Source organism: Neodiprion fabricii, chromosome 2 (assembly GCF_021155785.1).
Source record: "Neodiprion fabricii isolate iyNeoFabr1 chromosome 2, iyNeoFabr1.1, whole genome shotgun sequence".
Lineage (NCBI taxonomy): Eukaryota > Metazoa > Arthropoda > Insecta > Hymenoptera > Diprionidae > Neodiprion > Neodiprion fabricii.
In genome coordinates this window covers 6,777,172-6,802,571 of record NC_060240.1, presented here as the reverse complement: position 1 = coordinate 6,802,571, position 25,400 = coordinate 6,777,172, and the positions used below count along the sequence as shown (strand labels likewise).

Here is a 25,400-nt window from a genome sequence, read left to right as displayed (position 1 = left end):
ATATCATTCAAGGTAGACAAGTATATGCTATATTGCAAGTTTGTTTCGTTTACCTTCCCTTTATCCCTAAGCTTCGAAGGAAGTCTGAACCTTGAAAATTTATCCCTCTGGTTTGGCGGTGATACTGAAGTTTCTTTTTTTTTGAAGAAATCCGATACTGCTTGAATAATACTTTTCCTTCTTTCGGGATCCTTTGATTTTTTCTTGTCTCTCTTGCTTACGATTGCATCATTTTCGCATTTAGCTTCTGAGGACTGCAACAGTTCATCCATAGACTTGGCATTTCCAGATACTTTAGTCTCAGTGTTCACCTTCTTAGTAAACACCTTCACATTGTCAGTACTTTTGCTAGTTTGCAATTTTTTCCCTGGACTTAGTGAACCAAAGCTATAATGCCGCGTTCTCACTTCAGGCATCACTTCTTCATTAGCTCCCCTGTTGTCCTCCACGGAAAGCTGTCTTCTTGGCACTTTCATTCTTAGCTGTTTTATTCTATCTTCAGGACTCAATCCTAAGTCTTCATCACTCTTGAGTCTGGCCCGAGCACGAGCATCTTGTCTTGCTTTTTCGGCAGTCCGTTTAGCTTCTTCGTGTTTGATTCTTGGTGGAGCTGTAGGAGTGACGAATTCACTACTATATACATTGCTTGTCGTCTGAGGAGCTTCTGATACTCCACTTTCTGATCTTTGGGCAACAGATTTTTCTGAATTTAGGAACTTCTGAGTAAAAGCTTCGCGACCTGTCTGCTTTTCCAGCGTTTCAAAATTCAGTTGTTCAACAGTGCTTTTCGGTGTAATACACATTACTGGTGTTTCTAAATCTAGTGCTTTTTTCGCTTCAGCAAAAGTAGTATGAACCGGGCTGTTCGTCGGAGTTCTCGTAGATGTCGGCATAAATTTCAGTGGCACAGGAGACGATTCAAGAACATTCAATGGTTTTGCAGGAGATACAATGGTACCAGGACTAAATGAGAATGTTCTGGCAGCTCTTTTCGCTTTTTTCTCAGCTGACTTCAACTTCTGAGCCTGTAATTTATCCATTAATATATCCTGTATAAGATATTTCTGCTTAGATCGTTCTCTTGTGATTTCTTCAAGTTTACGAGATGTTGCTGGTGAATTAAAACTGTTATTACCTTGAGCTTCTTGAATTTTCACCTCTTCTGCAATCATCTCCTGCGAGCGTAAATGTCCCGAACACTTTGAATTTTTTCTTCTACCTTTTCTCACATCTATAGAATCTTTTACATTGCTGAACTCTGCAATTCTGGACTGTAAACGTTTCACATATTCCAGATAATCAGGATTATTTCCATCATGCGAAGGAGAAACTTGTTTCAGCGGTTCGTTATCATTACTTTCTGTCTTCATTAAAGCTGTCGAAGGATGCGGATTTATAGGACTGGCGAGTACAGTTATGATTTCACTAGTTGTAGTATCTTCAGCAGGTTCAGCTACTAACAAACTGTCGTCTTCCATTGATTGAAAAACTTCTTTCTTTACACATTCTTCAGGAGTCTCATTCTGTTCACTCGCAGGACTGTGATAGGTTTCGAGTTTCACGTTCTTGTTACTGGTACTGTTTAATCTGTCCTTAATGTCGTTCATAGTGATGGGATTTATTTCTATGACATTTTCGTCCTTGTACTGGTCATCATCTGAACCCAATTCATGGTCATACTCTGTCTCTGCGATTGGGGCTTCAGACGAACATATGTGTGAAATTTGAATGGGAGTCGTTTCTTTGATATTCACGAATTCGATGTACCCTCTATTTTTCAATAATGTTGTATTGGTAGCATCTTGCAAACTGTCATCCAGAAAGGACTCATTATCAGTATCCATAAAATCTATATTCTCACCGTTGGCAAGAAGTTCTGAAGTTTGATTAATGGGAAGCTCAATTTCTGTGCTTTTTCTGTTACAATCAGAATCTAAATCAGTTAGATCTTCTTCTCTAGCTATTCTAGCTGAAACAGTATCGTGAGGCACACTCACATGTTTGTGTATTCTATTACTGCGTGTGGTTATGAATTCTGGATTTATGTTAAACTCAACATCACGTAAATCCTCAGAAACCAATCCTTCGCCATCTCGAGCCCATTCCGAAAATTCAGTTTCTGTAAGAGCTGCTGTTGTGATATCATTTTCCTCGGAATCGTCATGCTCACTAGATGCACCTGATCTGGCAGATGTTGGACTACTACAATTACTCAAAGTGTTTTTACCTCCATCCTTCGGATCCAAGTAACTTAAATTATTATTCAGCCCTTCATCTCTTTCAGGAATTTTTACATTTCTGAATGAATGAGTCTCAAACAATTTACTTACAAGTGGATTAACCGCTCCCCTCTCATCTGTTCGAACACATTCAATTGAATCTGGTTCAAATGATACACCAGCTTCAAGTTGCTTCTCCTTACCAGTTTCTTCATCAAGCAGTAACTCACCGCTAGTGCTATGTATTTGTAATCTGGGAGGTGACAAATTAGTTGCAGCGTGCTCGACTGCTCCAAGTAATTCTTCAAATTCCGTTCCACTGCAAGATAAAGAATCACTATCCATTTCTGAGTCGTCAGATGTCTCAGTTTCTTTACAATCTTCCTTATTGTTTTGTCTCCAATCTACATTCGGTACAATGATTGAAGTTTCATGTAATGGGCTTCGAGGTCGGCACTCAATATTTTCATATGCTGGGTCACCATCTTCAATATTTCTGTCTGATTTCTTACACAAGTTTGTCATCAAATCTTCATTGGCATGTACTACAGTTTTAGGAACCTCAGTCATGACTATTTGTTCGATTATTTTTCGATCAGGTATATTCTGAGAATCTTTGCGGACTATATTCGGGTCTGTTTTAGACTTCATGATATTTGTTTCTTTTATTAAGTCTGGCAGAGGTACTTTAGATACATCGGATGTATCTGCTGATTTATTCAATTCAATATCCGAGAGTATTTTTGGAGATTGAACAGGTGAAGCCCCTTTGAAAGGTGAACTATTTAACACAGTAGATGGTGAAAGAGGGGAAAGCTGAATATTGCTAGATCGCAACTTATTTGTGCCTTGTAAAAATGCTTGCATTGTTGGACTGGGTTCAGGAGCTGGATTCAGTAGTTTTTGGTGTTGGGATATGATGTCTGTGAAGCTTCTCAATTTTGTGTCAACATTCGACGTCGAACCTGACTTCATGACCGATCCAGTCAGCGCAGAACTGCCAAGTAAATACCGTTTCTTAAGTTCCAAAGAGAGTTTTGACGCAATACCTTCTGTAGAATGTGTGCGATTCAGGAGATAGTCACCCTTTCTGGGATTGACAAGTGGGCTAGGTGAAGCTATTTTAGGACTTGATTGGACTATGTATGACTTGGCTTGATTTGCACCAACACCAAATTCCTTATTGGCATTAATCTTAGAGAATTCCAATTGCACACCTGTACCTTTGTTCTCTTTCAAGTTACCATTAACTGGAGATATGACGTGGCTCCTCACTTGAACTGTTATTGGTTCCACGTAGTTTCCTCTAGTTTTTCGGACGAATGCATCGTTTATAGTGATCTCTGGTATCTCGTGTTGTGTAGGAGTTGTACCATCATGCTCGAATTCAGAGTCTGTTGAAATTTCTGTTGCCGAGTTTTCATCACTCTCTTCAGCCGAGTCGTCATCTGAAGCCACCTGGAGACAATTATTTATTAATACGACATCCTCATCAAATATGGAGTTTCAAAATAGGAGAAATAGACACAGTTTAATTTGTTATGAGGTACTCTTATCATACAGGGGATCTTAGTTTCATCATTCAACGGCAGTCACTTGGTGAGTATAGAAGATTATTTAGTACATTTATTAATGGCAGAAGGCCATGGTGTAAAAGGAGTATCAAAGATCCATAAAATTTTTAACCACAAAAGATATACATGGTTTTGCAGAGGTCATGTGTATAGTAAAAAGTTTCTGCAGGTAAAAACTGCTTGTGAAACCAGATTTAAAGTTTTCGAAAAATTTCAGAAGAATCGAAAGGCATTGCAGAAACTTGGGTAACCAAAATAAATATTAGTTGTTGGTATCACAAGAAACATAGTTATTTCGTTAGGGTAAACAATTTGAAATTCATGAAACTGGATCATGTTGATTACATGGAAATTTCATAGCATTGTTATACATTGTTGGATTTGTTTAAACTATACTCCAGTAACAAAAAATAATAAACATGCAAATTTATTTGAAAGCCGTCGTGTGTGAAATCTTGGAAACACTGTCATCTAGAAAAATTTGATTTCATGTGTAAGATACTCGGCTCGAAATTCAAGAACTTTTACATAAAACGTAAATGTTTGGTATTATCATCAATTCCGGAGATACTGCAGTTGATTGATTAAAATGGGACACACTGTAGAATTAGTATATATATACATTTCAGATCAATTTAACCATTCTCCAGTATTAGTTTTGAAGTCTTTTGAATGTATGTCACAATACTATGAAAAAAAGGGTGTATCATTTACCTTTCAAATTAGAAATTTGCAAGGGTGTAATATTTTGAAATTCCTTGTCACAATGTTTAAAAAGTTGAAGACTAAAAAATAGATGTTCCAGAGATTGATTGATTGACTGAACTGACATATCTTGCTGTACTGTACAGATATTAATAAAATATGGACTGGTGGTAATGGTTCAGTTACTATACAGTCTATAGAGACCAATAAGTATCAATGCTGGTGTGAGCAGAAGCACTACTAGTCCAAACAAACGCATACAATTAATAAATCAGTGTTAATGCATTATTAGTCTTGACAACACTCCATTCTTATAGCAAACTTTTCTTTTTACCTTATTTTATCAGCCTTTGGGTTGTCTGAAAAAGTCTCTCATCACCATCAGCCATATTTTACGTAATATACTTTATTTAAATCTTCCAAACAATGTTACTAATCGAAAATTAGATATTAAAACTCAAAATCGTAATTTACGAAAAATCACAGAAAACTTTTGTAAATACTTTTCATCATGTACATCAACTATGAGTATTCAACTTGATTCTTAAACCTCTAACACAAATTATACTACGATATTATACATTTATCTTTTTTACGGAGTTCAGAGTTTGAGGCACTTAGGGATTTGGCAGAACCACGTGGATCGGACTTATGAGTTAACGCTACAGACATTGCATCTAACGCTTTTGGACCTGGTGATGAATTTTTTGGCTGTCGTTGATCATTATTAAAGAGATTATTACAGTCAGGAAGTTGAGAATCAGACTTGTCTAATGCCATTTTTTTAAGCGATTTTGTTTCACCGATGTTAGAAGATGATCTTATGTCACTCATAGCTGTACTCACGTCTACAATCCCCGGTGTATAGTTTTTAGCATTAGATTTCTTTCTCAGAGGTATTTCTGGCAGTACTGGGATTTGGACTATATTTTTCAAATCAACTTCACTAGAAGCAGGAGAATTTTGTGATAAACGCTTACGCTCAGGTCTCTTTGGAGTTTCAAGCAACTGGGTAGATGTATTTTTATTTGTTTTTTCAGGACTGTTTGACTTCATTAATATGTGATGAACAATACTTCTTCCATCCTCAGGATCTTTTTCAATTTCCGTCACTCGGACATCACGCTGAATAATTTCTTTTTCACTTCTGTTATTGCTAGTATTTTCATTTGATTCTATGCTCTGAGGTGATGTGTTAGGGATTTTGCCTTCACTAATATTGTTGACATTTGTTGAAGTTTTATCAAGTGTTGAACTAGAGGGTATATTAATCTGGGGTTGATTTGCTTTTGTATCTAATTCTTTCCTAGTTGTCGTGATTACTGCGTTCTCTAATTTGGATTCGTCATTTTTAGAGTTAGGCTTATGTAGTATGTTACGATCAAAGCTTGTGATTGTATTGCTATTTCTAAGTTTACCTAAAGTCAAATTTTCCAGTTTTTCAACATTTGAATTCATTGTATCTACAGCTTCACGATTTTGATTTTGCTGGTCTATTTCATCAAATTGTTTGTCAATTGTATCTGAGGCCTCACACTGAACAATATTAATAGTTTCACTATCAGCATTCAATTTCGCTAAAAATTCAACCTTTGGAGAATTTATCTCTACCTCATCAGTTTCAACGTTATCTTCATGGTCTTGACTGACTGATTTCTGAAAATATTTTCTCAAATCTTTGCTATCAACCTTATCAGATAATTTTGGTGTTACTCTTAACTCAATTATTTCAATGTCTGGATGGTGAATTTCTTGCTGTAACTTGTCACTTTTTTTAGCAACATCAGATTCTGTTGATTGATTTTTTCCTAGATCGAAATACTTGTTTATTTTCAACTGGGCACATTCTCTTGATAAGGGTCGTAGCATAATATGGCTGCTGTCGTTTGATTTCTTTGGTTTTTTGAATTTAGTTAGAAATACTGTCTCATTTTCAACACTATCTATTTTGGGATCAGCTTCTTCAGGAACTGCAAGTTTTGAAGTTTCTCGACATTCTATTTTATTCTGTGGATTTTCCATCGTTGGTGTTGGTGCTGTTACTGTGACAATTGGACTTTCACTCAAAGATATTTTCAATGAATTATTTTCTTTATCAATTAGACTTTCTACATCCACACTTGTAGATTCCACATTTACTGTTTTCTCACGCAAATCATCTTCAACTTCAAAAACTTCTTTGTCACTTCGTTCAATTTCAATTATCTCTGGAATAATTTTATTTGAATGATTATTCGCTAGCGTATCGTCAGAAGCACTTGCGAGTGAAATTATTTGTTCATCTTGTGTAGTTTTAGGTAATGAATTAACCAAATCTGACAAATTATTATAACTATCAGTGTAGCTATTTACGTTTCCTATACCGTCATCTTTCATCTGAGTGACAAGAACAATATCTGGTTGCACTTCTTTCTTACTTACAAGTTGTGTTCGATCATCTTCCAATTCTTTGATTTTCAATTCACTTTGCGAGTTGGCCGTAGTGGTAGTTAAATTTAATGCTTGTTCAACATCTTCAGTTTGTGAAAATAATTTTACTTGTTTATCAAATTCAGGTGTCTCCGTCTTTACGGTTTCACGATTACATTCATCACACTCCGTATATCTAGACTGTTTATGATCTGTACTATACAAATCCTCTGAAACCGGAGTTGTATCGTTTATAACTAACTCAGCCACACTGGCAGTCAGACCTATTTCATCAGTTATTTTGCCAAACAGGTCATTGGGTTCCAACTTTATTTCACCTACTTCATTCAACAAACTCTCTGTAGATGAACCAATAATCGAATTTTTTGATAACTCGGGATGAGTTAGTAAATTCTGTGACCCATCAATATTCGCGTCAATTAAAGGATTTTCAATACTTGGCATGGCCACCTGCGCTTCTATTGCACTAACATTTGTTGATTCATTGATGTTTGATTCGTTTACTTGATCGAGTACCTCTCTACCACATAAATTTTTACTATTATCTACATTTGGCGTTAAATCTAGATTCAACTTAAGATTAACATCGGTAAATGTGTCATTATTTGAACAAAGCGGTTCTTCAGGCAAATTATCTAACAAGTTTTGAGAGAATTTAAGACGCTTCACCTCTGTATCAGAACCTGTATCAGTTTCAGATCCATGGGGTCGATCTTCCAGCCAAACTTCTTGTTTTCTTAATTTTCTGGCACGTTCGTCATCCTCATCTTCTGTGGCTGTACCGCTTTCATCATCTAAGTAACACAACAATGAAGAAGAAAAAAACTCGGTTATACTTGAATCAGCATTGAGGCATTCTCAATCTGCTGGGTACCATCTGTGTCCAGCCGCCCAGTGCCACTTTATAAACCAAATTTTTGAAAGAAGAATGTAACAAAGCGCATAGCTATTACTCTGTAAAGTAGAGGACAAATAGTATGTATAGCAGGCTTGAAAGCTTAGGCTATTGTCTAAGTAATCAAAGTCTGAGAAATGCAAAGTGAATAAACATCGTGCCAAGAACGTAAGAATTACTAATATAATATATTCTATAGTTGAAAATCTGCAGTTTGAAAAATGTAATTTTTTTATTTTTTTTATTTTTTATTTTATGCAGTATCGAAGAAAAAGCATTACAATTCGAAAACTATAATTTTTGTTCATTATCTCGATATCGTTGGCATTAATTTTCACTGTGTTTCATAAAATTGAGATATTGGTGGCGGACTTTCGTAATCATATTACCGACACTCTCATAATTTTATCACACCAGTTTAGAGATAGAAAAGGAGAATTTAAACAAGTTTTGTGAACAGGAGAATTTGTGGGTAGCTGGACATTCAAGGTGGTCCACATTCGGATATCAGAAAATGATGATCCTCAGTGATGTGCCCGTATCAACCACAAATAAACAGTCATACACCGACAAACATGTATATTATATATATATAGATGGATCTTTTCGAACTTGACACACTTTTGGTTTTCACTGTGCCAGTATCTTTATGACTTCCAGGTACATTAATGAGCTGAGAAATCAAACTTGCAACATTTGTTAACATTTTAAAATCATCTCTGATTAACAGTGGCACTCTTATCAACTAACACAGTGAGAAAACAGTGAGCATATATTACGATGTTCGTACCTTTCATTGTCTAACTGCGTAAGTCGCGTAAATGAGAGGATACGAATAAATATTGTATATCAAAATTTGACAGTTTCAAAGAGACATTTACTGGTGATGTTACAAAACGATTTTATCGATACCACTACAAAATCTCACGATAACTCAAGATTCGAAATAAAAACTTCTCCCACGGCTAGCTAATTTTGAAATAAAATTAATGAGCGAAAAAAAGAACACTCTAATTTTAATTTAACGTGGAAGTTATTACACTTTAACTTTTTAAAAATAGTGCAAGTACACAAACAGATTCTGTAGTTAAGAGGGACAAATGCACCTAAAATTAAATTGATAACAAAATCCAATATCCCTCACTAAAAACTTATCATTAAGTTATATTGCTTCGCAATTTTGTGGATCTGGTCATTCCACGTGACGGGAGACTCTATTAAAACTTTGAAATTCTCGACCTTTTACAATTTAGATATTACTTGGATAATCTTTCCATATATTGGGGCTGGTAAGAAAGTTGGACGAAAGTTATTGGTTAAATATATTCTTATTTTTGAATGCATGTGCGGAATTTTGTCTTATTCATCATTTTTTTTAATAAGCATGTCCGCTTTGATAAAAGTAAATATCCGATTATGTGGTTGGTACTAATATCTGTTATTAGGTCACAGAAAATGACGTTAAACCAGAAATAAATTCAGAACAGCGTAATTGGTATGCAAAAATAGCAACCTAGTAACAAAAGTGTTGAGATCGATCTTTTTAGTGTAATATTGTGAAGTCGAAATTATACATAATTCCTCTTAATTCTAACAGTCGCTGTATGCTTCAACTCAGAAAACGAAGAAGGTGGCTGATTTTCAAAGCTATCAACACTGCTGATCAATTTAACAACCGACCTCTAGTCTATTATGGTCTGGATAGGTACATGCGATTAACGATTCTGCAACTGGCAAGTTGGTACCGCGCTATGTTATAGTGCTGTAAGGGTCAGGCTACGGAGCCTGGAGCATAACAGCGGCTCAGAATTTTATTTTTGTCGAGTAACAAATAGCGCCGTATATTAGACAACAAGACAGTACCTTCAGTTGTGTAATCTTCATACTCGTTACTTCCTGAATCTGAATGCTGTCCTGAGGCATGTGGGTGAGAATAGCGTAGAGTCCATTTTTTTGCCAGTTCTAAAGTTCCTTCAGTAGTGAGTGGTTGATCTAAGGCCTCTTCGTACACCTCATTATCGTCATCAGAATCACTAAAATAAACAAAAAAAAAATTATTATACTCATATCGTTATACGAGCTGAACACTTAAGAGCATTATAGTTGCAAAATTAATAACGTAATTTTTCGACAGTTACATTATTTTGAGGGCACAACATAATCAGTCTTTCCAATAATATTATAAGCAAAAACAAATGTCGATAAAGTCTGAGTTATACAGTTGAATATACAGGAGACATATACAAACTATATTTAAATGATACTTTAGTTGCAATATTTCATCTCAAGTAACAAGCGTGTAATGTATTAGGGTAGAGTCACGATAAATAAATTCTAATCCGTTTGTGATTGCTACTCTTATAATAATGGTATTAAAGATCTGCGTCTATCTATGCCATGCCTAGCAGCTGGAGAAGACCCTCTTCAGAAACTTTGTCAGTAGAAATACGAACATAAAAATTAATGCATAATAGGATAAAACTCATCAATGGTGTAAGCTAGAGTAGAGACTTTTCAGTACATTTTCTGCTTGAACATTTTCTTCCGTTATGCAACAGAATTTTAAAGTCTGGGCTAGTCTCTATATATAAGAACCTATAAGAACCTCTATAAAATAGTTGCACTTGTAAAACATTTGGTTACACATCTTCCGCAATTATGCCCCATTTATTTGATTCCAGGGTAGTGTTCTGTACCTATTACACGTTGATGTGAACAGTGCCACGTCAGAAGAATTGGTCAAATCGCGGATATTTTTCAAATTTTGCATACCGAAAGTCTGTAGCGGTAAGGGTTTTCCTCCTAAATAGCAATGCAGATTATCAATTTCAGATATTTTGTTAGAAAAGGTTCAATTATTTGCAACGCAAACTTAGGACGCGCATACTTCGGTAAATCATCAGTAAGTCAATACTGATGCTACATGAAGGATTTTTTTCTTCAGCTGGAAATAACGAGTTACACTTAAAGATAAACAACATTTTATGTCAATATTATTCAATTGTTTATTTAAAAAACTGCAAAATAAGGCAATTAATTGCAACGAAACTCTAGCTGATTTTCGATCATTAAAAATGCAAAAGTAATTCATCTTTAGTTAATTATTTACTCCTTTTCACATACTCAAACGAACTATGAAAGTTATCTGAAGCTGAACTTCCTCCATTGATGCAAAAAAGTGTGTCGGATGCGCAGAAAGTAACGATCTGTTTCATATAATTAATTACTGCCTCGTGTATTGTAACGAAAGAACAATTTTTCTGTGATAGGATGCAGAGACGACTGACCTCCCTATTCGAATTTTAATTAATCATTCAAGTAACTCAAATACAAAGAGAGTTACGAAATTAATATTATATTAACGCCATATTTAAATGTATCAAAACAGCATTCCAATAGCCTGATTTAAGAAAATTAAATCCACAAATACGATAACCCAAACACAGCTAAGTAGCGTTAATCGTAGCCATATCTAGAAATAATCTCAGTACAATTTTGTACCTGTTCGTAACTGAAACTCACTTGTACATTTCTGTAATAAATAAGCAAATAAACATCATTAATATTATTTTCGAGAGGGGTAATGCAAAATTTCACTTAATTGTCCAAAGATTTTCTAAAAATGAACCGATTTTTATTATTGACGGCTCTAACATTATCATTTGAAAACTATGTCGTCTTCTGCAAATAACCAAGGGAAGAAACAGCTTTCTATCGATGATTGTAACAGAGTTAAGAATTAAAAAAAATGGGCATGAAGTTGTTGCGGAATAAATTAACTTTGAAAACGTTTGAAATTTCACCTTAATGTTCTGCTGAAAAAATGAAGTTTTTTAAGAACTACAAGATATTAAAAAATGTAAAAAAATCTGTTACTTTGTTAATTCACCTCAAGTTCAATGATCCTGAGACATTACTTCAAATAAAACTGAAGCTTTGATTGAACATAGATGCTAAGTATTACCAAAGAGCTTTGCAGAAACTTTAAAAATTTATAAAACTGGGTAGCAAATTCTTCCATTTTCTAGCAATCACCAGCTGGTGTTACCATTATCATAGACTTCATATTTTTATTATCGCTGATAGTTTTTCATTTTTAATGGGGAGGACTGAACATGTGATGTTGGTTTCACGTTAACTGCATAGTGTAGATTGGTAAGGGTAGGTATGAATAATTAAAGTGTTTACCTTATGCAGGACATTTCATCACTGGATCCCATTTCTGCGGTAGACGCACCAAAATTGCGATCCGTCCATTCATCTTCGTCCATTTGACTCTGAGCTTCTTCCGCATCTGACAAGCCAGCCAGATTTTCAAATTCTATTCTTTCAGGTGTTTGGCCACGATCTAACAAATCAAGTCCGACTACTCCTTCTAAAGGTGTTTTAGGCTGAAACAGGAATTTAAAGAATGTTAGTTTAAACGGTCTCATCAATTTTGTACTGAAGGTGATAAAAATTGAATAGCTTTGTTGAAAATTGAGATGTCTTATATTGTTGATAATTTTAGGTTCGCGATGCTCAATTTCGCAATTGAGAGAATATATTTTGCCTAACTAATTCTGTGAACGACCGCAAATCTATATTTTTATAAATCGTACTACTTTTCTTTGACAAATAAGGTGTACCCCTTTAGGCATAGAAAGTCTACGTTTGGTTATTGCATTTAAATACATACTTTTTCTGGTGTCTTCATAGAGGGAGAAAGATTAGGAATATTTTCCTTATCGATGAGTGATATCTTCTTCTTCTCCACTCTAGCTTTCATCGTTCCAGACAATCCGAAGTGTTGTGTACAGTAAAATCTACCACCAGCTTTTTCTCGATCAAACATGTGACTTCCTGAAAGTTTATTACATTAGAACAATAAATTATATGGAAATTTGAAATTAATAGAATGACCAATTACATTGACGAAAAAAAGTGACAAACGCATACCGATCCTAAGAGATGTTGAACAATATTCACAACGGAAACAGCCACGATGGAAAAATTTGCCCTCAGCACTAAGCCTTTCCATAAGATAAACTCGCTTGTTGCAAAAATGACACATCTCTGATCCTCCTTGCGCAGGTAATACTAGCGCCGCCTTAGAATTCTGTAAAAGAAATTCAATCGACTTTAAATCTAGCAAGCAATGCCATTTTACACAGGAAACTAAGAGGCTAAAGTCAGCACATGACAATTTATTCCATATTATTTACAGTAAAACACAATTAACATCATGACTTACATATCGTTACAAGACAAACAAAAACATTACTTCACAAAAAATAATGTGTGGAAGATATAGTGTAAAGAGGGACAAACGTGATTGAAATGATCACGTTATTCGACATCTACCGGACATCGTTTTGGGTATGACGATGTGTGTCACATAACATAAAGTTTGACTAATTGTTTTGAATGTTTTTTTACTTGCTCCGATTACTAAATTATTGAATTCCAATTTTTAATAGTTCTACAGAAAATTAGATGATAAACTTCTTGCTGACTTCTAGCCCGTGTTTACCGTATGATCTACAGTGTTGTAATATTTACCGATCTTTGCACTTTTTGTTCAGCTTCTTGATTTTTATTGGAAAATTGTTCGGCCATGGCAGAGACTTTATTGTGACCAAGAACGTTACCCTCTTTAATCTTCTTGTCGATAAACTTGAGGGTATTGTCTAAATCAGCGTACTTACTATCCGAATCATTTGGGTCTCGTCCTTTTTTCTCCATCTTGATTTGTCGAGCTAAAAACTGAACGAAACATATAGACACCTGAACAGGATTTTTTAAACAGAATGAAATCAATTCACAAACAAACCTGCTCTCTGCTCCATTTTGGGACTCGTTCAACTTTTTGCTGACGAGCTCCGCGACCCATTTTATTTTCTTCAATTTTTTTCTCTATTTCCTTGACATTCCAATCACTTCTTTCTATTTTTCCTATGCATAGCAGAAAATACAGAGAAAAACTATATTGCTAATATTCAACATTTTGCGAGTGCTACTTTCCATTGAGAAACGCTCTAATTGACCAACCGTGACAAGCTTAATTATCCAAAACTTGTTTTGAATGTGTTTCTCAGAGCATTCATTTCACTACAATTTTACGATTGTCGGTGTGAAACGTTGCACATATGAGAATTTATTACCGGGATTGGTCACTTTTAGTTGTTAGCTTGCAAATGATGTTAACAGACAGAAAAAATAAATTGCATCATTCTTTTCAATGTAACAAAACGAAATATAACAACTTACCAATGGCGCGTAGAAGATCTCTAGGCTTTTTCTCGGTTGGTGCCGTACCTTTCAATTTGTCTTCAATATTTTTTATTCGACCAGAAAATTCTTCGTCAGCGGCACCTCGTTGTGGTCCACCTCCAACCTTTGGATCCCTATCCTAAGAATTATAATTTTCAATAAATATTACTATGTGACAAAATGTTTATAAAAATTTCATTGTTAAACACAAATTAGCATAAAAACAATGTTAAAATGCAAAATGTACGATAATGCACGTCAAAGGTTACAGAATACATTCAGCACAACAATTCATGGATCACATATGTTCATTTGTTACGAATCCAGGTTTTCTCCAACTATACTAACTTTGCGATCAAATGGTGATAAATTAGACATTTCAAACTCTAAGGTTTCACTCTGAAAATGATCCTCAACATTTTTAACAAAATTAATCCGAAACTTTTTAGTCAATATACAAGTCACTTGTCAAGTCTTGTTCAGTGCCGCATATTCAATATTATATGTTAATTTTCATTATCTTCATGCGAAAATTGCAAGAAGGTAAATGTTCAAGTCAGCTAATAATGCAAAAGGTTAAAACTCTAACAACATCAACTGTTAAAACGCTTTTTTCACACGCTCTAAGGCTTACTGGATAAAGTATTTTCTGTTCTAGCTCTTTCACCCTATCTTTGAAATCGGGCGCTGTTTGTCGATAGAGAAATATAGAATAATCTTCAAACGGTTCATCCTTGTCTCGTTTAGCATTTGCCTGCAGCATCTGCATACTTTTATAGAACTGCTGATTCGCCATTTTTCTTAGGTATTGACGTTTCATCATACGCTCACTTCGATTCTTTTCTATATCTTCGAGTCTCTTCAATCTTTCCTCCTTTTCGTTCAAATATAAAAATGTATACTTAGATTTAGATTGCAAGTGCGTGGGTACAAAAATGTCTTCAAGTACAGTTATAAAACTATAGTTTAAACTGATAGTTTCAGAATGATCAGTAAGGTTGGTAAAAACTGGAATTAGAACTTGGAAAATTAAACTGCCAAATCATAGACTATTTTTCTTCAGTTTGAGAAATTATCTACATAAGATATGGATAGTTTACCGTATAGCCATATACTTTTGTATGCAGAAAACTTGAAATGTTGAAGGAGGAAAAACCTCTTCGCATAGCATAGCAAAAAATGTTATCCCTACAAACCACTTACTGGATGAAGTTGAAATTTCAGACGATTCGTCTTAGTTGCACAGTGAATAAATCTCCAAAGGGGATTTTTAATTTGAACAGTAGTTTTTGATTTTAAAATTCAAGTATTTTATAGAATTACAGAACATACACCTTAATGTTACGGTGCAGTAAATTTGTAAGATTGTGTAAAACTAAATGGAGCTTCAAATGACGAATTTTTTTTCGTATTCAATGACACATTTTTTTTTACCTTGTTTAATTTCTCAAAGTATTATTTTTAAAGTGGAGGAGCTCCGCCCCCCCTAACCCAATCGGTGGGGGTTTCGCACCCTACACCTTGTCCAGGGTCTGTAGCCCTGGTCCCACACCCACACCCTAACTTCCGCCTACCTACATCCATGTACTACTGGTATGCGTTTCTTAGATATTCTCTTTGTTTCTTTTCTGTTCAAGTTAATAATGTGGATAGAGTTTGAGTTGGAAATAAAGTCCTATATGCAACACAGGAATAAAAGTCGATTATTCCCTTGTTGCATGACGTATTATTAAAAACTGGATATTTCCCTAATTTGCCACTCTAAACTATAATTGTTACCCCTGAAGTTTAAGAATATGTTTGGTAAAGAATCAAGTATGCACGTCAATCTAGGAAATTGATCACTTAACAGAGTCTTACTGCACTTGAATAAATTATCATGTTTGTGGGTTCCGAAAAGACGAGTATAGTTTTACGCAAGTTTCAAAAATTACTGCAAAGATATGTTGCGCGCACTAAATGAGAAACTATTGACTCTACATGTTGTATGTGTGTGAAGCAGCACATTGTTGATACGATTAATTAGTATATAATGTCATCTCACCGTTGTTGCACCCATTTTGTCGGTACTTCGCCGTTTTCTGGATCGGCGACTTAGTGAGTCAACTTTCTTTTCTGTTGTTGACTGTCCATACTCGTTGCCATGCCGAGAACGTGAATGTCTTGTACGAGAAGTACCATCTTGTTTAGTAATACGACCCAATAGTTGTGCTCTTTGTTCCGGAGTTAGTTGTTTCAATTGTTTTGTGAAAGTTGGCCTATCCTCGGTTTCAGGTTCCTGAAGAAAACGACGTTCACAATTTTGATTACGCTATTACAACTCACGGTATTGTAAATAATGCATATATATGTGGGATCAGAAGTCTGAACTTGTTGACTAGTGCAAGTGACGGAATCATATGTGCGGTACGTAGCTAAAACAGTAGTTCAGTTACACTCTGGTCACACCTGAATACATGTAGCTGGTAAAGGAGGGTTCAGAGTTGTATATTAGACCGTAGACTATTCGATTTGGCCGCAACGGTTATAGTAGTTTTTGTGTAATTTTATAGTTCTCAATATACTGGCGAAAATATTGGGTTCGACTCTTGATTCAGTCAAATAAACAGCAAATCCATACGGTATTTTTCGGTACAGATTTATTCTCTGTAATATAGGATGCAACTGAATCAAATCGATAGACTGTTTCTCAATTGCTATCAGTTGTTATGGTCCAATGTATATTCTAAGACAATCTTATAAATTGTGCGTGTAAGGTTCAGTTTGAAAAGGACAGAATCTCAGTCAAGAGTGCAAGTATGACACGGTGATCACGTCTTAACGAGGCTTATATTTAGACCTAACTGTATGCATATAAGAGTTTTGAATATGGGAACTCTTATTGTTAGAAAAAAAATTAACTTTTCTCACAGACCAACTAGTAACTAATATTACTAAAACTTATAGTTGCTTATCCAAAATGTCTTGCATATTTGAAGGAAATGGCAATATAAAGAAAAAAACGGAAAATAACACATAAACAAAAAACAGAGGCAATTGAGAATCAATGTATAAACTTACCAACTTTGGATGCTTAATGTGTGGAATTTCACCCCGAAATGTTTCGTATATTTGAGTGAGATATGAAAACATATCTAATTTGTCAGGCACATCGCAGGAGGCAATTTCGTCCGCAGTCATTACCTGCATGAGAAAGATAATATTCATATAACATATAGCAAAAAAAAAAAAATTAATGAACCGTCACTTTTGTAAAAGGTATGTCATTTATTCAAACAAAAATCAACAAATTTTGCAACTAAAGAGGTAGAGATCCGAAAAAAACGAGATCTAGGCAAAGGAAGACAAAATTCTTTATATTTTAGTTCTCGAAAACGGATTAAACGACTCTTGAATGTATGTACAATCTGCAATTGTTTACTACTTACCGGCGAAATGCCCAGCTCCTTTTCCAGTATATCGAATGCGAGTTGATTATTTTTTTCAACATCTTCAGATTTTAAAGAATGAAAATCTATCAGATCAGGCCTGTATCTATGAATTATTGCACAGATAGCCAAACCATCTTTGAACGACGAACTCATATCAGCTATGTGCACCGTGTTATAGAGAGCCACTTGTTTGCGCAACCAATGAAGAAGTACGTCTGGATGGACCTGAGAGTCTGTTCCAAGATCTACGTTAGAAATGTAATTTCTATTTCTTTGAGATGATAATCAAAGAGATATTAGAAAAAACGATTCACACTCAAATTGTATACTTGTTAAAATTTGGTTCATTTTAGCCACATTGTTATTGGAACTATTCATGCAGTCACTTGACATTTGTTTAAAAAGGAAAAAAAAAACCAAATATACTCAGAACACAAGAAATCTTATGCTCTGACGATCGCAGGCAGATGCGTTTCAAGTTAATTCATTAAAAAATTCATAATTCATAATCATTCATTGCGAAACTGAAATTTCATCAATGTAGGCATACTGCGTGCAGGGATATCTTTGTCTGAAGTTGAATATTATTTTCTTTACCCCTACGGCGTCGCTTTTTGGGAATATCTACAGCTGGTTGCATGGAAGGTTGTTCGATGTTATCTGGATCATCCGTATCCAAGAGGCCACGCACTTGAATCGGTGTGACCAGCCGAGGGTTCAAGTTTGGGTACCTTGAAAAACAAAAAGATTATACATTTACAAAATGTGTCATCGTTATACTGTTTAAAGAGTATGTTCACCATATTTTTTGTTCATAGACCAGTTAGAGTAACTACAGTCTCTGATTCTTACAAAATTCGAAAGCAACTTTAAGGTCTTTACTTTTAAAAGTTATATAAAATTGTACTGTCAAAATATACTTAAAAATATCATCTTATTGTATAGTTATATCAGAAATGAATGAGTGCCTCTCCCAAACTTTTTCAGTCACCTGTTCCGTTATTTTTGAATATCTCAATTACTCTTAGTTGAAGTGTTTTGTTTTCTCTTTTTTCAGAATTCTATCCACATTGACGTCAAAAGTTCCGATGGAATTAAAATCTAAAACCGGGCAGCTTGCGAAGCATGCGTTTTATGAGTTTGAAGTTAGTAGCGTTAATATAGTGACACATTATAATATTTATAACAAAAGCTTACAATTTTGCTACATCGGAATATCTTAAGGAGATTTGGGTTTGCAAAATATGGGTAGGTACATTTAGCATTATTACGATTTATTCGATTTTAGACAGTGCTCAAGTTGTGAAATAACGATTTTCACTAAAAATGCACTGTAATATCAACGTGATGAACTTTAACCTCGTATTGTTATCGTTATCTTTTCTTTACTTTGAGCAAACACATTATACTGTACAGATGTTTTAAATCAACACTAACAAGTGTTTGTATTCAATACTGCAAATAAAACATGTTCACTGCTAAGAAATGTAAACTTATGGTTATTACAAACAATGGGACTAGCAGACCTTGTGTGGGGATCCAACGTGTATGCAGCATAATCTCGATTGAGATTTTCTGGTGTCGTTTGCCCAAGAAGTCTGTAAATAGATTCCCGCTCGGCTAACACTTCCAACGGAGTCATGGTACTCCATCCTTTGATGGCCCAGCAAGCATCTAAGGAACTAAGAAATCCTCGAGCACACCCAGATCCTGTTGGCCAAAATGGCTACAAAAAACAAACAAGTAAGTTCATATTTCGATTACAGTTAAAAAACGTTGTCTATGAAAAACAATACATTTTAAGTGAACTTGAAATTAACAGATTATATTAATTGCAAGTAATTACTAAATATGATACTAATATATATAAGTCGAAGCAATTGCAAATTCTTAGAAATTGTTCGAGACTAGAGAATTAGATTGTACTCTTATTATTTTCATTTCATTATTGCAGATTTTGCTTGGTAAAAAAAATAGTTTGATAATAGTCAAAGTATGATTTTTCTATGTTCGCCAGACATTTATTTACATATATGTCCTTAATTGTATTTATTGGAATAATGTAGAAAAGTGAACTTACCTCCAACAAGCTGTCCCCGACCAAAATCATGAGCAATCGATGACCTTTTTGCTCCAACACTCTACTCGCATTTTCAGCAGCGTACATTGACGTGAAATCGAACATGGCTACATCTGGCTGGCCGTAATGATTAACAGCAAATTCCATATTAGTCATTTGATACTCAGTCGAAAATTCCGCAGCTTCGGTCGCATACTGCATCAATGCTTCTCGATTAACGTTCTCCATTGCAAGAAGCTTGGCAGTGTCTGCATGATCCTGTCACGCAAGATGTCATAAGTGTTTAAAAATATTAATGGAGAAATTGGGGTTCAAAACTACACTTATAAAACAAATGTACCTGAAGGATGACACCTTTGTCAATAAGGCTGTGTTTTTTGGCAGTCATAACAAAATAATGGGTGTCGTCTTTGTAGTAAACAATATTTTCTAGATCAATACCCGTCACTTGATACAATTCCTTGAAAAATTTTTGATTGAAAATAAATGCAACGCCACTAATTTCTTCAACTCGTGCCTCGGCTTCAGTTTTTTTATTTATAAAATTAGCAGTTATTGCAATAGCTAGCTTTCCCCTAAATTCCTTTCTCTTGAAACCTTCTAAAGTGTTCCTTTTACCATCTGCACCCAGTAAAACGTTAAACTCATACTGAGATACTGGATGGTCGGCTGGTGAAGTCTTTGCTCTCCAACCGATTTCTGTAATCAAATACACAAATTAGAGAGTATTAAATATAAAAAGAACATATTTATTGTTTCAATCACGTATTGCGCAAGCCTGTTCAATTTTAACTGACTAAACATTCATTAAAAATTCGTAAGGTATCTAAATCAACTCATTACATACATTTTTGTTTCTACATTCGAATATTTTTATAATAATAACTCATTCTGAATGTAAGTTGTGAATTCATATCAAGTCTCACAAGTGGGAGAAAGATTTCTATTACAAAATGATATATTCATGCGCTCGCTTTTCATTCACAATGTATTAAGAATCTCCAAAAGGCCTTTAAGGGCAAGAAATTTGTGCCAAAGAAAATATATTATTGATCTGTAGGAACTATTCAAATCTAAATCTGTTGCAAACTCCATTATAGAATTTGCTCAATTGAAAAATCTGACATCAAATAGTCCTCATGGATACAAAGAAGACATTTTTGTATAGACGTTTTGGAATTTTTGGACATAAATCTACGATTCTTGTAAGTTATTTGCCGCTTTGCTGCAATTGATAAACTTTTTATATTTTGGGTTTTTTTTTTCTTTTGATGTAGAAATTACATTGGTCTTGTAGAAAAATTTTATCCCATCAAATACTCGTGGGCCAGCGTGTTTGCTACCATGAATAATTTATGCAAGCAAACTAGAAAGTAACATTCCCGCATGTGCTATTTCTAAAATTATCGAATATTTTTTCAGTAAGATTTATGAGTTTTAAAATTGGGAATAAATCGAGCCAATGTGTCCTAAGAAATATGCAACAGAATTTGATTTTTTCAATACTAATTCATGTCAACAAGAATCTTTCCGTTCGCAGTTATTTCTGTTAAGCCCACGTGTGATGAATCATATTTGCCAGCCATATTTGGTCACTCTCCTTCAAACTGGCTCTCAAATTTTGATTCCGCGATTTGGTAGATATTTTATTGAAATATCAAGGATTCATAATATTTGGATAATCGTTCATCGAACAGAAGGAGCAAAATTTTCTTTTACTAAAACGCGCGTTGGCGCCTCACTCTAATCAGCTTGAAAATTAAATCCGTTATTTCTATCCGGAAATTCAAGGCAGCATGAAACACGGACTGAAGCCTACGTGGGAAGACACTGAGTCATTAAAATAAAAATCGCATGTAAATCTGTCCAGTAGTTTTGGAGCCTTATTAAAGCAGGCAGAGATGGAAAGATAATATAAAAAGGCTTGTAACTTTTTTTTTCAGTCATACACCAGTAAGTGAACTCTACTAGTAAACGGCCAATCTAATACAATAATTGAAGCAAATTGTGTCGATTGGTGAAAATTCTGTGACTCTTGAAGCTTTCATCCACTCATGTGTTTTACCATAGAAAAACGGTCGTCGGTTCAAATATGTATTAAAATTTTTCAATCTATCGAAAATCATTACTTACTGCTTTCCTCCTGATTCTCAGGAGGCGGCACCAATGCATCAAAGCTGACATTTTCATGGAATTCAACCCCAAGTACTAAGGCAACTTTAAGCAGAATACATTGTAGTTGTCTAATACTTATATGATCTATGGCTCCGGCACAAAATTTTCCAAAAAATTTCTTTGCGCCTAAACTGCGAAGATCTTGAATGACAAATGGCCAGAGATGAAGAACGTTATTTCTGGTTACTCGATCTCGTTTCTCCACAACAACTACTTTTGCTCCTAACAGTTGTGCCTCTATGGCTGACCGCAAGCCGCACGGGCCACCTCCAATAATCAAAACCTGTAATAAAAAAGAAAACGTTCTAATTTTATAAGATAAGAACAACAAAAAGATTGTATTAACTTATGAGGATTTCCTTTACTACTTCAGGATGTACTCGTACATAAAAACTCGTCAATATTCTAGAGGTCAACAGTCAAATACTATCGATGAGAGATGGTGGGAGTTGCCAACTGAATTTTGGAAAGAGACTTTACGTGGCTGTATTTCAGTAGTGCGAATGTAAACAAAATGATGACTGTACAATAAATTAAGCAGGTTTGTCACTAACAATGAAGTGAGATATGGTTACTATTAATGGAAACATTTGAAACATAATCCAACTTAGAAATATCATCTTAGTCAGGGATAGTCACAACTAGTGCCATTGTTATTTAACAATTGTTATAAATGATTAAATAACTTACCCTTGTATTCGGACATGCCTTTCCTCTGTTGTAGCATTTGTGGCTGGCACGTTGATCGAACTTCTTCCATAAAGCCTGCGCTTTCCATGATCTTAACTTAGACTTTAACTTTGGATAGAATTGATTGAAAGTATTTGGTTTAAGTTTTAATAAATCGCAGAGATGACGAAAATGGCCAAGAATTGATTTTAAGGTAGAAGCATTACAGAATTGATCAAACACTTCACTAGCTAAAGCAACTTCAGGCGAGGCTATTTGCTTTCGACCCAATTGATGCTCCATTATCTATCCATCCAGTTTCCTTATTTCTTGAGTGGTTTATGTGAAACCTGAAGTTGCTACTTCGTCATCGCCTGTAACAAAAAAGAACCGAGTTAAAAAACATAATAAAAGGTAAAGATTATATTGCTTTGTCAAGCTTATCTACAAACATTTTAAACTGTCTGAAGCTTAACAGCACTTCAAATTGTTACATAGTACGTATCTTCCAACCAACTAAGTTCTAGAGTGAAAATAGCATGAAAAAAAACTGCAGTTGATAGAAATGTCACGGCAGGCTGAACCCTATTGGCATCTACGGCATTTATTTCCTCATTACATATGGAGCGTAAATATACGGATTGACAGTGAACGTGGTATGTTGTTCTACGCAGGTAACATTGCAGACGATATATTTGGAGCAAGAGTAGCAACGATGCCTAGCTTTTTTTTTTAATCCAACCAACATAAATAGAGAATTTGATCTTTTTTCTTGGTGACACCAGTTACAGCTATTTACGGCTACTCAAAAGGGTAGCTCAAAATACACGTGCACCGTTCAATTATAGAATTTTCATTCTGTGTTAAGAAGACAACAAGTATCTCATTCGAAAAGTATTTTATTTCATACATGTCACACTTTGGCAATTTTTTCTTACATTTTCACCACGAGCTCTACTCATTATATTACTTTTTTATAATGTTTTTGCCAAGTTTGGCCAGCCACAAGTCTATTCTCTTGTAAATTCATCGGAACGTATCTTCAATGTTTAAAAAAACGGGTAATATATTTTAGTTTGGTCAACGTGGAATTTCGAAACACTTTTAAATGGTAGTGAATCCTCACCCATCTCCATTTTTTTAAGCAAATTTTGTTTCTTGTAATCCTAGAGCTATTTAGCTTTTTCGAACCCAGGATTTTTCAAAAATTTCGAATACAAAAATCACTTTACTTCTTCGTAAAATGTTTAATCGGTATCAAAATGTCGTAGATAAAAAAAAAATTGTTCTCAATCAATCAGTATATGAACGTTCTTTGAAATGAAAATATTAAAATTTTTCTCATGTGCTGGAAATATGGTGAACATTCGCTCGAACAAGTCGAAACCTTATATTTAAAAAAAAAAAAAGAAAGAAATACGCCGGTATCAATTTTGATCCGATCTTTTATTCGCGATTTCGCATCGGTACACAAAAATATCACGATCACGCTAAAGGTTTACATGAAATGCTTCGTATTAACATATGTTATAAATATCGAACTACCCTACTATTCTTACGATTAATATATTTCTGTAAATATTTCTTTCTATCCAAGCATTGTGTTTCCAATTTTAAGCATCGTTTCATAAAGAATTTCTTTGCTATACTTCGTAACTACACCACATTCTCAAAGGTAATGGAAAAACTAGAATAACCCAAGTGTGGTGTGGGATATTAGTTCAGCTATTCTAGACGGAGCGTGACGTGAATTCATTAACGAAGAGATCTGCAGCGTCAGTAAGAATGAAAATATAAAAAAAAGGTAGAGTTGCGCGTGCTGATTACTAATAAAGAATTATCATCGTAGGCGAGTAAAGCCGAATGGAATATGCCGAATGAAATTTAAAATTTGAACGGTACATGTCTTCAGGAATTGTGCCATCGTGCGCAAAGAATATCGGTCAACGTATTTCCGTCACGAAGTGTTTCAATCTAACAAAGAGGGTTGCGGGACAACTTCACGTCGGTCACGGACTAGAACCTAGACTCGATGTTGTATCGATTTGCATCATGAAATTTTACAAAAAATTATCAATTCATTGCATAGACGTTGTTTTATTAATTACCCTTATATCGCAGTCAGGTTATTTTATGTAGCTGATCAATTTATTCGATTGATTGGAACTAGTCCGTCAATCTAAATCTATAGTCCGGTATTGAAGAGCTACTCGGATCCAAGCGCCGAAAATAGTATTTCGCGCAATTGGCCAATTATCCAATTAGTCACGGTGCAATCTTGGATGGTCTTTTATTTCAAATCGAAACCGTTCCGTGAACAATTTGTTGACGTAAAACTATAATTAAATTCTTATACGCTTCAGATTTTGACGCATGGGAAGAAGAGATAAAACTTTTCTCCAATTATGAACAGACTGTATAATAGCGGCTGCCAAAAAATGTGCCATTGACCACTATAATCACCCTAAAATATATAGTTATCTATGCTTGTACCACACTCCCTTGTAAATAAAACAGTATTTATGCGGTCAGTTACTGTAACAACATCCCATTGGACTATGACTTCGTAGTAACGATAACAAAATAAAATTTAACATCAGTTTCAAAAGCCGTGAATAACCGTGTTAAGAAAAACTAAACATACCGTGCAACTCGTAGCGATTGCAACAAAACTTGCACGGGTATGAAAATCAAGTGTAAATGTATCCAATCGAAACACCGAGTCCGTCTATAAAATTAACCCCCGGAGTTTGTCTGTACAATTTTTGTTTTTGTGTGTTATAAATAAAGATATCAATATTCAATTGTACATAGGGTACATAAGAGTAATAAATAATTTGAAGTGGTTGTCTTGCAATTGAACGTGTGATTATTCATCCTTCGTATGCGGGGGGATTAAGCCTGTGACGCGATGCCAACTTCGCAGCATTGAATTGCTCAACACATATTATTCGTTAAACATGTTTTGCA

The 25,400-nt window shown here is 34.8% G+C and overlaps 1 protein-coding gene across 8 annotated transcripts in view; it reads right to left on the bottom strand.

Moving 5' to 3' along the window:
• LOC124174661 (F-actin-monooxygenase Mical) overlaps window positions 1–25,400 on the bottom strand; it is a 40,615-nt gene that overhangs the window by 10,333 nt on the left and 4,882 nt on the right. For 6 of the 8 annotated variants that reach the window (XM_046553983.1, XM_046553982.1, XM_046553988.1 and 3 more), the window contains 19 exons: window positions 22,452–22,804; window positions 21,720–22,044; window positions 19,927–20,285; window positions 19,587–19,844; window positions 19,033–19,232; window positions 18,104–18,237; window positions 17,504–17,751; window positions 17,136–17,258; window positions 16,120–16,353; window positions 14,710–14,949; window positions 14,073–14,214; window positions 13,636–13,757; window positions 13,365–13,568; window positions 12,762–12,921; window positions 12,502–12,665; window positions 12,012–12,214; window positions 9,687–9,856; window positions 7,598–7,722; window positions 54–3,677 (listed from right to left, as the gene is read on the bottom strand). In XM_046553983.1, the coding sequence (XP_046409939.1) occupies window positions 54–3,677; window positions 7,598–7,722; window positions 9,687–9,856; window positions 12,012–12,214; window positions 12,502–12,665; window positions 12,762–12,921; window positions 13,365–13,568; window positions 13,636–13,757; window positions 14,073–14,214; window positions 14,710–14,949; window positions 16,120–16,353; window positions 17,136–17,258; window positions 17,504–17,751; window positions 18,104–18,237; window positions 19,033–19,232; window positions 19,587–19,844; window positions 19,927–20,285; window positions 21,720–22,044; window positions 22,452–22,733 (7,317 nt within the window). In that variant the 5' untranslated portion in view covers window positions 22,734–22,804. The remainder of the gene's footprint in view (window positions 1–53; window positions 3,678–7,597; window positions 7,723–9,686; window positions 9,857–12,011; window positions 12,215–12,501; window positions 12,666–12,761; window positions 12,922–13,364; window positions 13,569–13,635; window positions 13,758–14,072; window positions 14,215–14,709; window positions 14,950–16,119; window positions 16,354–17,135; window positions 17,259–17,503; window positions 17,752–18,103; window positions 18,238–19,032; window positions 19,233–19,586; window positions 19,845–19,926; window positions 20,286–21,719; window positions 22,045–22,451; window positions 22,805–25,400) is intronic. The other 2 variants (XM_046553986.1, XM_046553989.1) reach the window with 2 other exon arrangements.